The 12,765-nt window shown below is 40.6% G+C and overlaps 1 protein-coding gene across 1 annotated transcript in view; it reads right to left on the bottom strand.

The window, feature by feature from the left end:
* Positions 1-12,765, bottom strand: part of LOC117427614 (polypeptide N-acetylgalactosaminyltransferase 9-like) — a 49,401-nt gene that overhangs the window by 19,143 nt on the left and 17,493 nt on the right. The window contains exons 4-6 of the mRNA XM_058994124.1: positions 10,712-10,886; positions 5,138-5,335; positions 1,247-1,364 (exon numbers count right to left, since the gene is read on the bottom strand). Of these exons, the coding sequence (XP_058850107.1) occupies positions 1,247-1,364; positions 5,138-5,335; positions 10,712-10,886 (491 nt within the window). The remainder of the gene's footprint in view (positions 1-1,246; positions 1,365-5,137; positions 5,336-10,711; positions 10,887-12,765) is intronic.

Raw genomic sequence — 12,765 nt, 5'->3', positions numbered from 1 at the left:
GTGATGAGACACAATACAACTGCAAGGACGATAGTGTGTGATGAGACGCAATACAACTGCAGGGACGATAGTGTCGGCGGGACACTGCTGAAGGAGTTCTAACCAGGGTTTGAAAAGCCATTCTCCTGCCTTCTGTAAGTGTTAGCAATACTATCACTGGACCATCATTTAAGAATATGCAGCTATTTCAAAGACAGCATCGTACATTCAAAGCTGCTTGCTGGGACCTCTCCTATGATCTAACTGCAATCACCCCATGATACTCTACCTACAGCAAAGGTACAGTGCATCTCTGTAGCATTGTATTTCAAACCCTAACCCTAACCCTAATCCCTCTCCTATGATCTAACTGCAATCACCCCATGATACTCTACCTACAGCAAAGGACAGTGCATCTCTGTAGCATTGTATTTCTAACCCTAACCCTAACCCTAATCCCTCTCCTATGATCTAACTGCAATCACCCCATGATACTCTACCTACAGCAAAGGTACAGTGCATCTCTGTAGCATTGTATTTCTAACCCTAACCCTAACCCTAATCCCTCTCCTATGATCTAACTGCAATCACCCCATGATACTCTACCTACAGCAAAGGTACAGTGCATCTCTGTAGCATTGTATTTCTAACCCTAACCCTAACCCTAATCCCTCTCCTATGATCTAACTGCAATCACCCCATGATACTCTACCTACAGCAAAGGTACAGTGCATCTCTGTAGCATTGTATTTCTAACCCTAACCCTAACCCTAATCCCTCTCCTATGATCTAACTGCAATCACCCCATGATACTCTACCTACAGCAAAGGTACAGTGCATCTCTGTAGCATTGTATTTCAAACCCTAACCCTAACCCTAATCCCTCTCCTATGATCTAACTGCAATCACCCCATGATACTCTACCTACAGCAAAGGTACAGTGCATCTCTGTAGCATTGTATTTCAAACCCTAACCCTAACCCTAATCCCTCTCCTATGATCTAACTGCAATCACCCCATGATACTCTACCTACAGCAAAGGTACAGTGCATCTCTGTAGCATTGTATTTCAAACCCTAACCCTAACCCTAATCCCTCTCCTATGATCTAACTGCAATCACCCCATGATACTCTACCTACAGCAAAGGTACAGTGCATCTCTGTAGCATTGTATTTCAAACCCTAACCCTAACCCTAACTGCAATCACCCCATGATACTCTACTCTACCTGTCTTATATGGAAATGGATTTTCTTCCTGTCACTTACCCTCATGCCTAGTTCTATGTTTTCCCCTCCGTAAACCTCCATTCCTGGATCCAGAAGACCAATTTCTCCAAAGTAGTTGCGGTCCACCACAAACGAACAGCCAATCATTGCTGGTGTCCTGGAAAAAAAAGGCTGACATTTATGAATTTATAATGCCAAATATGTACTTTCTCTGTAGGCTGACAGACATGGTTTTAAAGAAGAAGAAGAAGAAGAAGAAGAAGAAGAAGAAGAAGAAGAAGAAGAAGAAGAAGTGGTACAGAACAGATATTGTATTGCTTTATTTCTTGTTAAATTCTAAGCATTTGTATTTGGTGTTGAGACGTGAGGTTAAGCATTTTCCAGTGTGCTCCAGTCCAGCTCTACACAGTGCTTGTGTCGGCAGTGCTGACCTGCAGTGCCGCCTCACATGCTCTATTGCCTTGCTCTCCCTCGTGGGACACGAGCAGCAGCTTAAAGAGTACAAGGCTGTCCCTGGTTCCATCCAACTAATTCTAATTCTGTTTTCCCTTCTTTGTTACATTCCAATCAGACACCCACTTTGCAAATTCTAGAATGTTGTACTGTATTAATTCTATTAGCAGTGCCCTAGTAAAAGCTTGTGACTGTAGGTTTATTATGTGCTATATGTGTCATAAAAGAACAGCTGAATATACCCAAATTTGGTATGTTTTAGGGGTAGGCTTCAGCGCAAATGGTGGATCTGGTTTATATGTAATAAGCACACTGTTAATTCATTTGTACATTGTAACTATGCACAATAACATTGTTATGATATGTAAGTGCACATGCATTTTACTAAGTAACTACTATGTAAATACACAGTAATTAGAGACACTTCATGTAAAGTGTTACTGACTAGTATAATGGGCTGTATAACGAGTATAATATCTGAAGAGGTTCAATTCAAAGTGGGCCACTGTATCTCCAGAATAAGGGAAACCCATTGGCCTAAGGAGGCTGTGTGGTCCATTGGTTGAAGTCCAGGGCTCGTAAACAGCAAGTCACTGGTTCAAATCCCACCTCTGCCACGGACTGACTGACTGTGTGACCCTGAGCAAGTCACTTAACCTCCATCCTACAGATGAGATGTTAAATCTATGTCCTGTTGTAAGTGACTCTGCATATAATGCACAGTTCACAACCTGCCTCTGTAAAGCGCTGTGTGGTGGTAGTCCACTAGGAAAGGCGCTATATAAAGATATTATTATTATTATTTTTATTATTATTATCATTAATGGAACTGAATCAAAAATGGATCTTTCAAAATGTGGAATGGTTGAAGCCAAGCATTGTCAATACACTTAAGCGTTGTCCAATGAGGGATTGCTGTCGCTGACGAATACACAATTCAAATGGATGCCACGTATGAAGAGTAGGGGCTCTTGCTTTGGAGACTCTCTTTCAATCGAATTACTCTTTAAAGAAATCGCTTACAGCATTGACTTTCCTTTGTGAATTCATAATACTTTTGGGGCAGTTACTCTCAGCTATATAGTGCATAAGATAGGTGTAAGAAATTGGAAAGCTGAATTCTCCATTTGTGATCTAAAGTGCTGTTTATAACAACTGGGACTTTTATTTGACAGGCTGACAAATAACTTTAACAGAGCCGAGGGGGGAAAAAAAACGTATTTGTAAAATCTGACTGCCATATTTTCCTGCTGTTACGGTTTCCGTTTTCTAGACAAACCCCTACAGCCCACATGCACCCTGAAAGCAGTTCTCTTCTTTGCACTATGAAGTCAATAACTCTTCACAGTCACTGAAGCTCAAAACAACGTGCAATTCTTGCTCAATAGCACGGAAGCAACTGTTATTGTTTAATGGCTTCTGATGGGAGACAAGCTGCACCTGTGGAAAACACTGATTTAATTAAAAATCCATATTAATGCGACTGCTCAAGCAGAACTGGAAAATATCAACTGCATTGCGAAAAATGCCTTTTAAAGCCCATGGCAGAAAACATGAAGGGAATCATAAACTGATTCCATGGTGCTTGTTGAACCCAATCTCGGACCACAAAGTACTCTGAGCTTGAAAGGACGGTGCTTTGACAGCACACTAATTGCACGAATCTCATTTATTTACACTGACAGCGTGCCTCTAGTAGCAATCACAACTGCATTAGGCAATCGACAAAACATATGCGCTGGTGAAATGCACAGTCCCATGAAATAAAATAATACATTTCAAAAACAGATCTGACTGGCACTAGACTAGGACCCCCTAGTCAATACATCCACCGAAACGACAATGTGCAGGATCTGCATCGCAAGATGAATGGAAAAAGAAAAAATCAACACAAATTCATTATGGAGATTGAGTGTGGCGCATTCTGGGGGTCTCTGTGAATTGCTATGATTCTTGTTTGTGCAAATGGTTGATCATTTGAATCCGGGAAAAGCTGGAACAAGCTGTAGGTGAAGCTATTTCGAGGACATTTCACATTTACATGAACAGCTATTTTAGAAAATGTTTTTAAGCAGCTTGTAGATGCCTAAATATCAGGTCTGAGGTGCTTGTTTCTGAAAGAATGCTTCCCATTGCTTAATGCAGAACAATTCAGCCACACAGCTTAGTACTGTGGGTACTCTGTGTCCACTTTACTGGTATTGCAGTTTAATATTATTTATTAATGGACCTATTATTCTACATGCCCGCCTATTATGATTCAATCATTTACAAATGTGCCACAGTTTGCAGTAATTAGTACACTTTTACTGTGTAAGGACCACTCGATAATGCATCGCCATAAATATATTGTGTAAAAAAAGTCATTAAAATACTGTAACGAGGGAACAGTATAATGTCAATAAATGTTGTTTTAACACTTTACATTGTATTTCTAGTTGCTATGATTTTACATAGTAGTTACCTAGTAAATACCTGTGTACTGACACACAATGACAATGTATTATGCATAGTTACAATGTACTTCATGTGCAAATCTTCTTACACTATATATATAGTAATTAGAGACACAGTGTTTTTTGATAAACTCTATAGGTTTTTCTATAGTTTTATGGGGGGGAGGCTCCAAACCCCTGTGAATTTGAACACGGTGCACCTGTTTTGTGATTAACCAGTTCAATCAGAAATCACACAACCTAGCGCTGGCATATCACTGGCAGATCAACACAGGGTTACAGGAACAGGAAGTGAAGCCTTCTCTGCCATGTTACACTAAGGGTAACCCCTGAGATGTGACATCATTTATTAACTTGCAGAACTCTCAGCCAATCCAATTAGACATGAAGTCGCAAACGGACAGAATTGATGGCTTCCTGCACTGCAACCTTGACCAGTATGAAGGACTGTCTGACTTTAAGAGAGCTGTTCTGTTGCCATGGCGATTCAAACAAGGCCAGGTATAAGGCACCGTCTCCTTTGCATAAGCATGTGGTAGCTGTGCTTTGGAGAGCACTCAGTGCTGTGGACTGTGGACGGGCCACTTCAAACCCATCTATTATGACTTGAGAGCCAGCAGACTAGACCTGGATGGAGATCACAACCAGACTGCTGATGTAAATCCCTTTACATACCCCACTGTTATAAATATATAGAAAGATAAATACATGAGTGTAACTACCTTGACATCAAAAGCCTAAAAGCACCTCCATGTTTGTTTCCAAACACACTTTCCCTTGACAAAGGTGTCAAACAAACCGAAACATTGGGAAGTTGGATATTTTGAGATAATAATAATAATAATAATAATAATAATAATAATAATAATAATAATAATAATAATAATAATAATAAATCACATGATATAATGTAATGGTTTTTGAACAGCCTTTGCTTGCAAAGCTTTAGCAAGCTCATTGTTTTTAGGAGCGGTATGTTTTTGTAAAGGGACTCAGCCTCAGCCTTGCTCATTCTCCTTACCTAATGGGAGCTGTCTCGTCTCCCTTGTCCAGCCAGTCCTGGGGCGGGATGATGTACATGCACCACAGCCCCCAGTTATAGCCGTGGGCTGCATTGGCGTACTGCTGCACCTCGAACGTGTTGTACTTGATGTTGTCGATGGCTGGGAGGAGGATGCGGGTGCGGTCCTCCCTAACTCTGCTCAGAATCGGTTCAGCCCTGGAAAGAAAGGACAAAGAACATTGCAGCTTGTCAAGAGGGGAGGCAACACTCCTTGCAATCCCTGCTTCATGCAGAAATGTGTTTTTATTCAGTGAGGCTCTAGACAATGGTTTACCAGCTGTGTCAATAGAATTAAGAGAACTGTGCAGTTACCCTCTGAATTAACATTCAAAACCCATTTATGGTTTTACGATTAATGAGGATGCTACATGAATCCTACAGATACCCAAGCCAGTTGCTAATATAATTACTGGCGCTGTTGCACTGATTTCAGAACACATCCCTGCTGTCACATCTAACTTTAATAAAGCTATATAATGCTGTGTAAACGAGACTGTGAGACAGAGAAACCAGAACTCATTTCCATTTAGTATCAAGCTATTACTGTGCAGTCATGCAGGAGATTTCGAGCTGCATTGAGGGAATGTGCCGCTCGGGTATATCCTATCTGAAGTGCTACCATTTCACAAGTCAATGCATAATGTGTGCTTTTTACTTAAACAAAGACTGGCTTGGATTGTCTTTGTGCCTGTGATTAAAAGTATGAACAAGAGGGTTGCACACAAAGTCAACCTCTCAGGTGTGACATCACCAATCATCACCAGAGCATCCCTCTATAAAGCATCCTAGTAATCTACAGGAAAAGGGATTAAACACTAGTCACCAGGCCATTACAAATGCGGCCCGAGAGGATCTGGAGGTATACAAATTCATTTTACGACCTCAGCAAAGGCAGCTCCCGAGACAGCGTGCAGAATAACTGCCTCTGGCGCGCTCTCAATGTTTTATTTTTCCCCACTGCCACTATTGGGCCCAATGGTCTAGGCTCTTAAAAACTGAGCGTAGCGTTACAGATGTGTGCGGGACGGAGGAGAAGGGGAGGGGAGCGGAACTGCTGACAGAAGAGTCCATGTGGAGTTCTGTAGGAAGCTCTGCACAGTGTAGTTTACTGTCAGCCAGGCTCGCATTGGTTGTTATTGCAAGTATGTAACTGCAATCGTTTCTGAAAATGGTAACGCTTTACATTAAGCGTCTTGTATTACTGTGTATTTACATGACAGTTACTGAGTGATTACATGTGTACTTACACACAATCAACTTAACTTTAAAGAAACTGTCTGCATTTTAAAATTCAGAGGTTGCTGGAATTATCCACAACACTGTCTTTCCGCTGAATCCTAATGACTGTAAAGGTCAATGCTGTGCCTCAAGGCAGTGACAATATTGATGGGGACGAAAATAATAAAAACAAATCCAAAAAGGCTGGTCAAAAAACCACAGGTGGTGGATCAATAATGGATCTGCAACACTGGTTCTGTAATCTTAACACCTTCTCCCTCATTACATATGGGATGCAAGATTGACTTTATTAGCAAAACCCCTGCAGCGCAAAAATAGCAGCATGTCAACGCAGTCATTCGTGAACAGACATCACCTTTCTCTAGATAAACTGCACTGCACTGTGGAACATCCTGCAATCCAGTATTAAAGTTGTCAGGGAGATTTCTCAGGGGTTTGCAGGCTCCGATCTCACAGAACACTGCTGCTGAGTGCCAGGTAGGCTAAACGCATGTCTCGTTTTCATCTCATTATTACCATGCTTCATCAGTGGCACCGCTACCTTTGAAACACCGTACTGCATTAGCCATGCAGCACAGGCATGTTGAATTGATGCTGAATAACAATGACATTGATATAAAAGACAGTTGCCCATGTTTGCTACTTTCTTGGTTGTTTTCTGTATATCGCTCACCCAGCTGTACTGTACTATACAGGCTTCTGACTTCAGTCCCCAGTATGACCTCATCATGCCTTTACTAACAGGGAATACATTAAGCTCCTTATTAAGCTCCTTAGCATTTGGAGATCTCACTCAGGCCCTCAAAGTCATATTAAAAGTCTATCCTGAGACATTTACATGGAGGGAATTCTATGAATATTATGGCATATTTACATTTGGGATGCACCATTATCTTCCCTGTCAGCTGGTTTCTATGGAAACAAGGTGCAACGCTGTAGTGCTTGAAGGAAATAAGAAAAATCATACAGGAGTCAGAGCAGTTTACTTCACAGCCGAAAGCATTTTTGCCATTGGGACATTCATCATGGTAGAATTCTTACTGTATACGGCTGGTCTCAGTAAAGTAACAGAGATGCTGTTTCAGTGGAACCCAAGAGTCTGAAAATCCGGTTTCGGGCGTGAGGATGCAGCCGAAGCTCCAGAGCAGGTCTAGGATTTCCTTTTTAACTTGGCTTTACAGACCCAATGACTGGTACCATTAATAATGTTGACATTTTATTCTGTGACCGAAACAAACTATAAAGACTGTGGTTGCAATTCAATAATAATAATAATAATAATAATAATAATAATAATAATAATAATAATAATAATAATAATACACTGTGTTTATTTCCTATTAATTGCTGCCAATGTCATTCTGCTGCTTGCTGTTGCAGCTCTTCCCATGATTTCAGGAGATGATTTCAGTGACATCAATCTTAAGGAAGGAGACAGGTGAACTCACATTGCCAGTCCCAGTGAAAGCAATAACCTATACGACACATTCAATACACATCTGTGAGTGCAGATGAAATGACGAATCAGTATGCATAGAACAAAGCTGCTCAATAGAACTACCCTATGGGGAAGGATGCAGATCTATCATGAGCAGTGCCCAGGCTGGGAGCGGACGCTGGATTGCAGTCTCCTTCAAATCAGCTTGTTTAATGTAATCCTCCATCTCTCCTACACTGTCCTTGGGAGCTTGTGTACACAATTTACTGCACTGAATGCTAGTCATTGTTCAGTAGGTCAACGAGCAGTGTAGGGCCTGCGTTTTACTCCAAACACCAATTACAATTCTAAGCCGAAGAGCACATTGCTCAACACTGTTTGCATTGCTCCCCTAAATCAAATGGCTCCATTTTTTGGTTTCGTTTTTTTCTGGTTAGGTAATTTTTTGGGGGGGTTGCATGTGTACTGATGATTTGGAGTAAAGAGCATTGAGAATACATCCCATAGTTGCGTTTATTCAACTAACAGTCAGATATCTAAATACAAAGGGGGCTTTGTGAAAAGTCCTGTTTTAAAATTCAAACATGGTTTGGTAACAAGCTTTGAGAATCTAGCTCATTGAGCCGAATCCTGAATGGATACAGTACACGTAAAATCACAAATACAGCCTTCAGCTAAAAATAAACGTTATAGATAATAAACTACTTTCATAGACATTAAAGCAGAAGGTTTTACAACTCTTTATTTGAGGAACATGCCTTGCATGATAGGCAGAATACAATACAATACAATTTGCTCTTATATAGCGCTCTTCATGCGAAGCATCCCAAGGTGCTTTACAACAAGACTCATAAACAAACGGCTAACAGCCCAGCCTAACAGTAAGCACGTGAAAACAGATACGTCTTTAAACCTGACTTAAAAGATTACATTGGAATAGAGTTCCAGAGACGAGGCGCGCAACAACTAAAAGCTCTTCCTCCTCCTGATTGTAAGAGACTGCGAGGAATCAGCACAAGATCAGCACCTGCTGACCGCAGAGTGTCACTGGGAGTATAAAGTACAATCAGATCCTGCAGATACAAAGGCCCAGATTAATGAAGGGCTTTAGAAGTAAGAAGCAAGTAAAAATGAAGAATATCCTACGGTATCAAAGTTGGGTGGCCCGTGAATTCAAATTTGGTAACACTTTACATCGTGTCTCTAATTACTGAATATTTACATAGTAGTTACTTAGTAAATACATGTGTACTTACACATACTTGCAATGTTATTATGCATAGTTACAATGTAATAGGGTTAGGGTTAGGGTTAGGTTTAGAGTTAGGGTTAAAGTTATGTTTAGGGTTATATCACGCAGAGCCTTTTATGTAGCAATTGTCCTGACTAAGCCCACCTTCTACAACAGCAAACCCCCCAGACATCCTGACAGCTGTAATCCAGCTGGGAGTGTATTTCTGCTTGCCTCTCTCATGCTTTAAGGCGCAATTTGCTCCCATTAGCCTGACACATGTTGCAATATGAAACGCTCACTCCCAGCAAGGACTGCAGGACTCAGGAAGGGTTTTATTTTCTTGTGCTGCTCGACTGCACCTGGAAGCTCAGTGGAAGCTCAGTTTATCCAGAGAAACGATGCAGTACTGTAGGTCTCTCAACAAATTGCCAGAGCCTAGGAAAAAAACAGACACCTGCCAATGGAGCTCAGAACAATGCATTAAAGAATATGAGAAAGCCAGCACCATCTTTTATTAAACAAGAAATACGAGTTGAACAGAAAATAGGAGACACTTTTTTACACAGAGAATTGTGGAAATCTGGAACCAACTCCCCAGTAATGTTGTTGAAGCTGACACCCTGGGATCCTTCAAGAAGCTGCTTGGTGAGATTCTGGGATCAATAAGCTACTAACAACCAAACGAGCAAGATGGGCCGAATGGCCTCCTCTGGTTTGTAATCTTTCTTATGCTCTAATACATCTGTTAGGATATGAGGTATTTATTATTGCTGCTGACTTCTTTGGTTTGCTCTCTGCCTGCATCACACATGTTAGTAAATAGAAATGCAAAACAATAAATGCAATATAAGATAGCTCGTTCCAGGGAGCTCTGGCATGAGCACTGTTTTCCGATCTGCTGAAACAACACATGAATGATGATTAGAATGTATGGTGTTTAATGATGATTGGAATTTATATTGGTATTTCCTTGGTATTGCATGGATTCTTATAGGATAGATGGGGAACCAGGCAAGGGCAGGACTATGGTGCTAATTCTATGCTAGCACAATAAGTGTCTTTGTTTTTTCCTGTGTTGTTTACACAGAAAGGCATTTGAGGGCTCTTTAAATGTGTCAGTACTGGCAGCACGAAAATGAACTTCCCTCAAGGTCAGGCATAGCATCTCGTGTAGGTTAAATGCTGGATTTCTTCACTGTCCAGCCTCAACCACACACTGTCTTCAGGGCTCTCTGAGCTGACAGTCTCAAACTAGGTGCCAATTAAGGCCAGTTGTGTTGCTTGTTTTGTGATAAGCGTGGATGTCAACTGGAAATTGGGTTGAGACCCTCTGAAGTTATTTCATTAAGCTCCTTATGCTGGGCCCCAGAGGCACACAAAACCAAGCAGTGCCCTTGACAGCTGAACTCTTTCTTTCTTTCTTTCTTTCTTTCTTTCTTTCTTTCTTTCTTTCTTTCTTTCTTGTGCATTCCATAACACTACCTGTTACAACCCCCCATAACCGTATCTTCTTCTTCTTTTTTACTGCCAAACGGACCTTTATTTTTAACTGTAAAACCCCACTGCCCGCCTTTCATAGACCCACAGTAGATTTGCACCACATTAAGAAAGCTTGACTTACCAGCCGATGTTGAACTCCACGTGGGCATCAAAGAAGCCCACGACAGGAGCCGTGGCTGCCTTCCACCCATGGATCCTGGCTCGGATCAGTCCTTCCCTCTTGCTGTTGCGCACGATTTTCACGAGCCCCGGGTACCTCTTGTTCACATACTGGTCCAGGTTGAATTTCAGCTCCACTGCAGCAGAGACAGTGACAAAGAAACTGCAGATGTAAAATGAATCATCCTGGCGACTTGACTCTCTGAGAAACAAGTTCAAAATCAATCATGTGGCCAACTGTTTGTGACTTAAGCTTGTCAGGCTGATTAAAAGCTTTATCAGTTACATTGTACAGATTGTTCCAATATTATAACACAACCCTTGTGGGACCAATTTGCTGCCTTATAACAGTTAAGATGCAAGGTTATTCAATGCTACAACTCTCAACTATTAAGTGCCATACTGCATTTTTCAATGAGCTTTAATAAGCCTTGGATTATTGAATTCAGTTTAATTTTTTTTCGTTATAATCACATAAAAAATGACGCTGCTGTATGATCACAGTTGGATGAGCAGTTTCCAACAAACTGTATCGCTGACAAACCAATACATTTGAATGCCTGCACTACATCATAATAACATTAACTGGTCGTATACATTGTCTATCTTTCTTATTTGTAAAGGTAGTCTCTAAGTAGTAGGAGAATTAACTTATACAGCTGTTACCTGCTTGAAACAAACTGCATGGATGTAAAACACTGATCAATACTCGAAATATTCCCAGCAGGTCCCTGAAATCGTCTCCGTTCAGCTCAGTAATATAATCCAAGGTAGGGAAGTGAGTTTCTGTCACTTTGCTTCCCTGCCATATAGTGTAGCTGCCAGTTTCAAAGTCTACAATCATTTATTAACGTGTGGCATTATGTTTCAAGATGAGGGGGGCGAGTCCATTGAAACGCTGGTGAATAAAAATCTGAACAACCCAGGCACACAAGAGTTTATTTAAAGAGCCTCTAAATAACCCAGAGAGACTCCCAGACAGTTACATGCCTGTCATCACGAAGGGTGCTTCTCTCTGTATAAGCATGTGTAGGGGAGGTCAGAGGGCAGCAGTGTCAAAGGTAAAATGAGTTCATTATTTCAATGGGATGTTTGATCAATGCCCAGGTTTACATTCAGGAAAAGACAAATAGAGGAACAAATATAGCATAATAATAATAAACACTGGAGCAACAGAACACAGAAAAATGCATAACAAAGTAAGGGAAATATAATAATAATACTAATTCAGGAGTTCAATAGGAATTTATCTTGGCAGTCTGCCAAAAATCTTGACTTTAATTATTACAGTTTAATTAAATACATGCAAAGACTTGAATACAGGAAGATTTCCCCTGGTTTGTTTTAAAATAAAGGACACGTTTTATTTTAAATTAAGTGTCTTTAATTCTCGTAATTGTGTAATTATGAAACAACTAAATGGCAAATGTTGGCAAATGTCTTTTGTTTATTACAATGCAATTATTATATAACTGATGTGTAATTCATACCGTAATTGCAGTGTAGATAGAGACCATTTTAAATCTTACCAATAAATAAATATATACATCTTGAAAAAACTCCATGAGTTTACAGTAAAAGCTGGCAACTAGTACTTCTGTATTTAATCAATATTTAATAAGACGAAAGGCAACTCATTTACAACAGCTCCTGTATTGGGAACGCTTTAATGAACCAACACAGACTCAGCGTATTCCCTCTTTAAACACATTATTTATAATAATGCCTTCCAGCAAGCATGGATTACCACAAATAGTACATACTAACTAATTGATTGCCAAGCCTCCCCTCACCGCTTCCCAGTTATAAAATCAGAGCAGTCTCGGGGAGTTAGGGACTGCGTTTACTATGCCAGCTCCTTTGGGTTCTGCCTGAGACTGAAAGAAAAAAACAGTTTGTAACACTTTGACTCAGCAGAGCTTCTTCGGCGCACTTCAGCCATCATTTTTTCATAAGCCCTAAAGTGTGTCTAATTGTAGCCCTCGTGGGCTCGGTTATGTTCAGATCCTGTTGCCA

This window comes from Acipenser ruthenus, chromosome 21 (genome assembly GCF_902713425.1).
Source record: "Acipenser ruthenus chromosome 21, fAciRut3.2 maternal haplotype, whole genome shotgun sequence".
NCBI lineage: Eukaryota > Metazoa > Chordata > Actinopteri > Acipenseriformes > Acipenseridae > Acipenser > Acipenser ruthenus.
The sequence above is the reverse complement of the archived record's forward strand: the minus strand, read 5'-3'. Positions and strand labels throughout refer to the sequence as shown.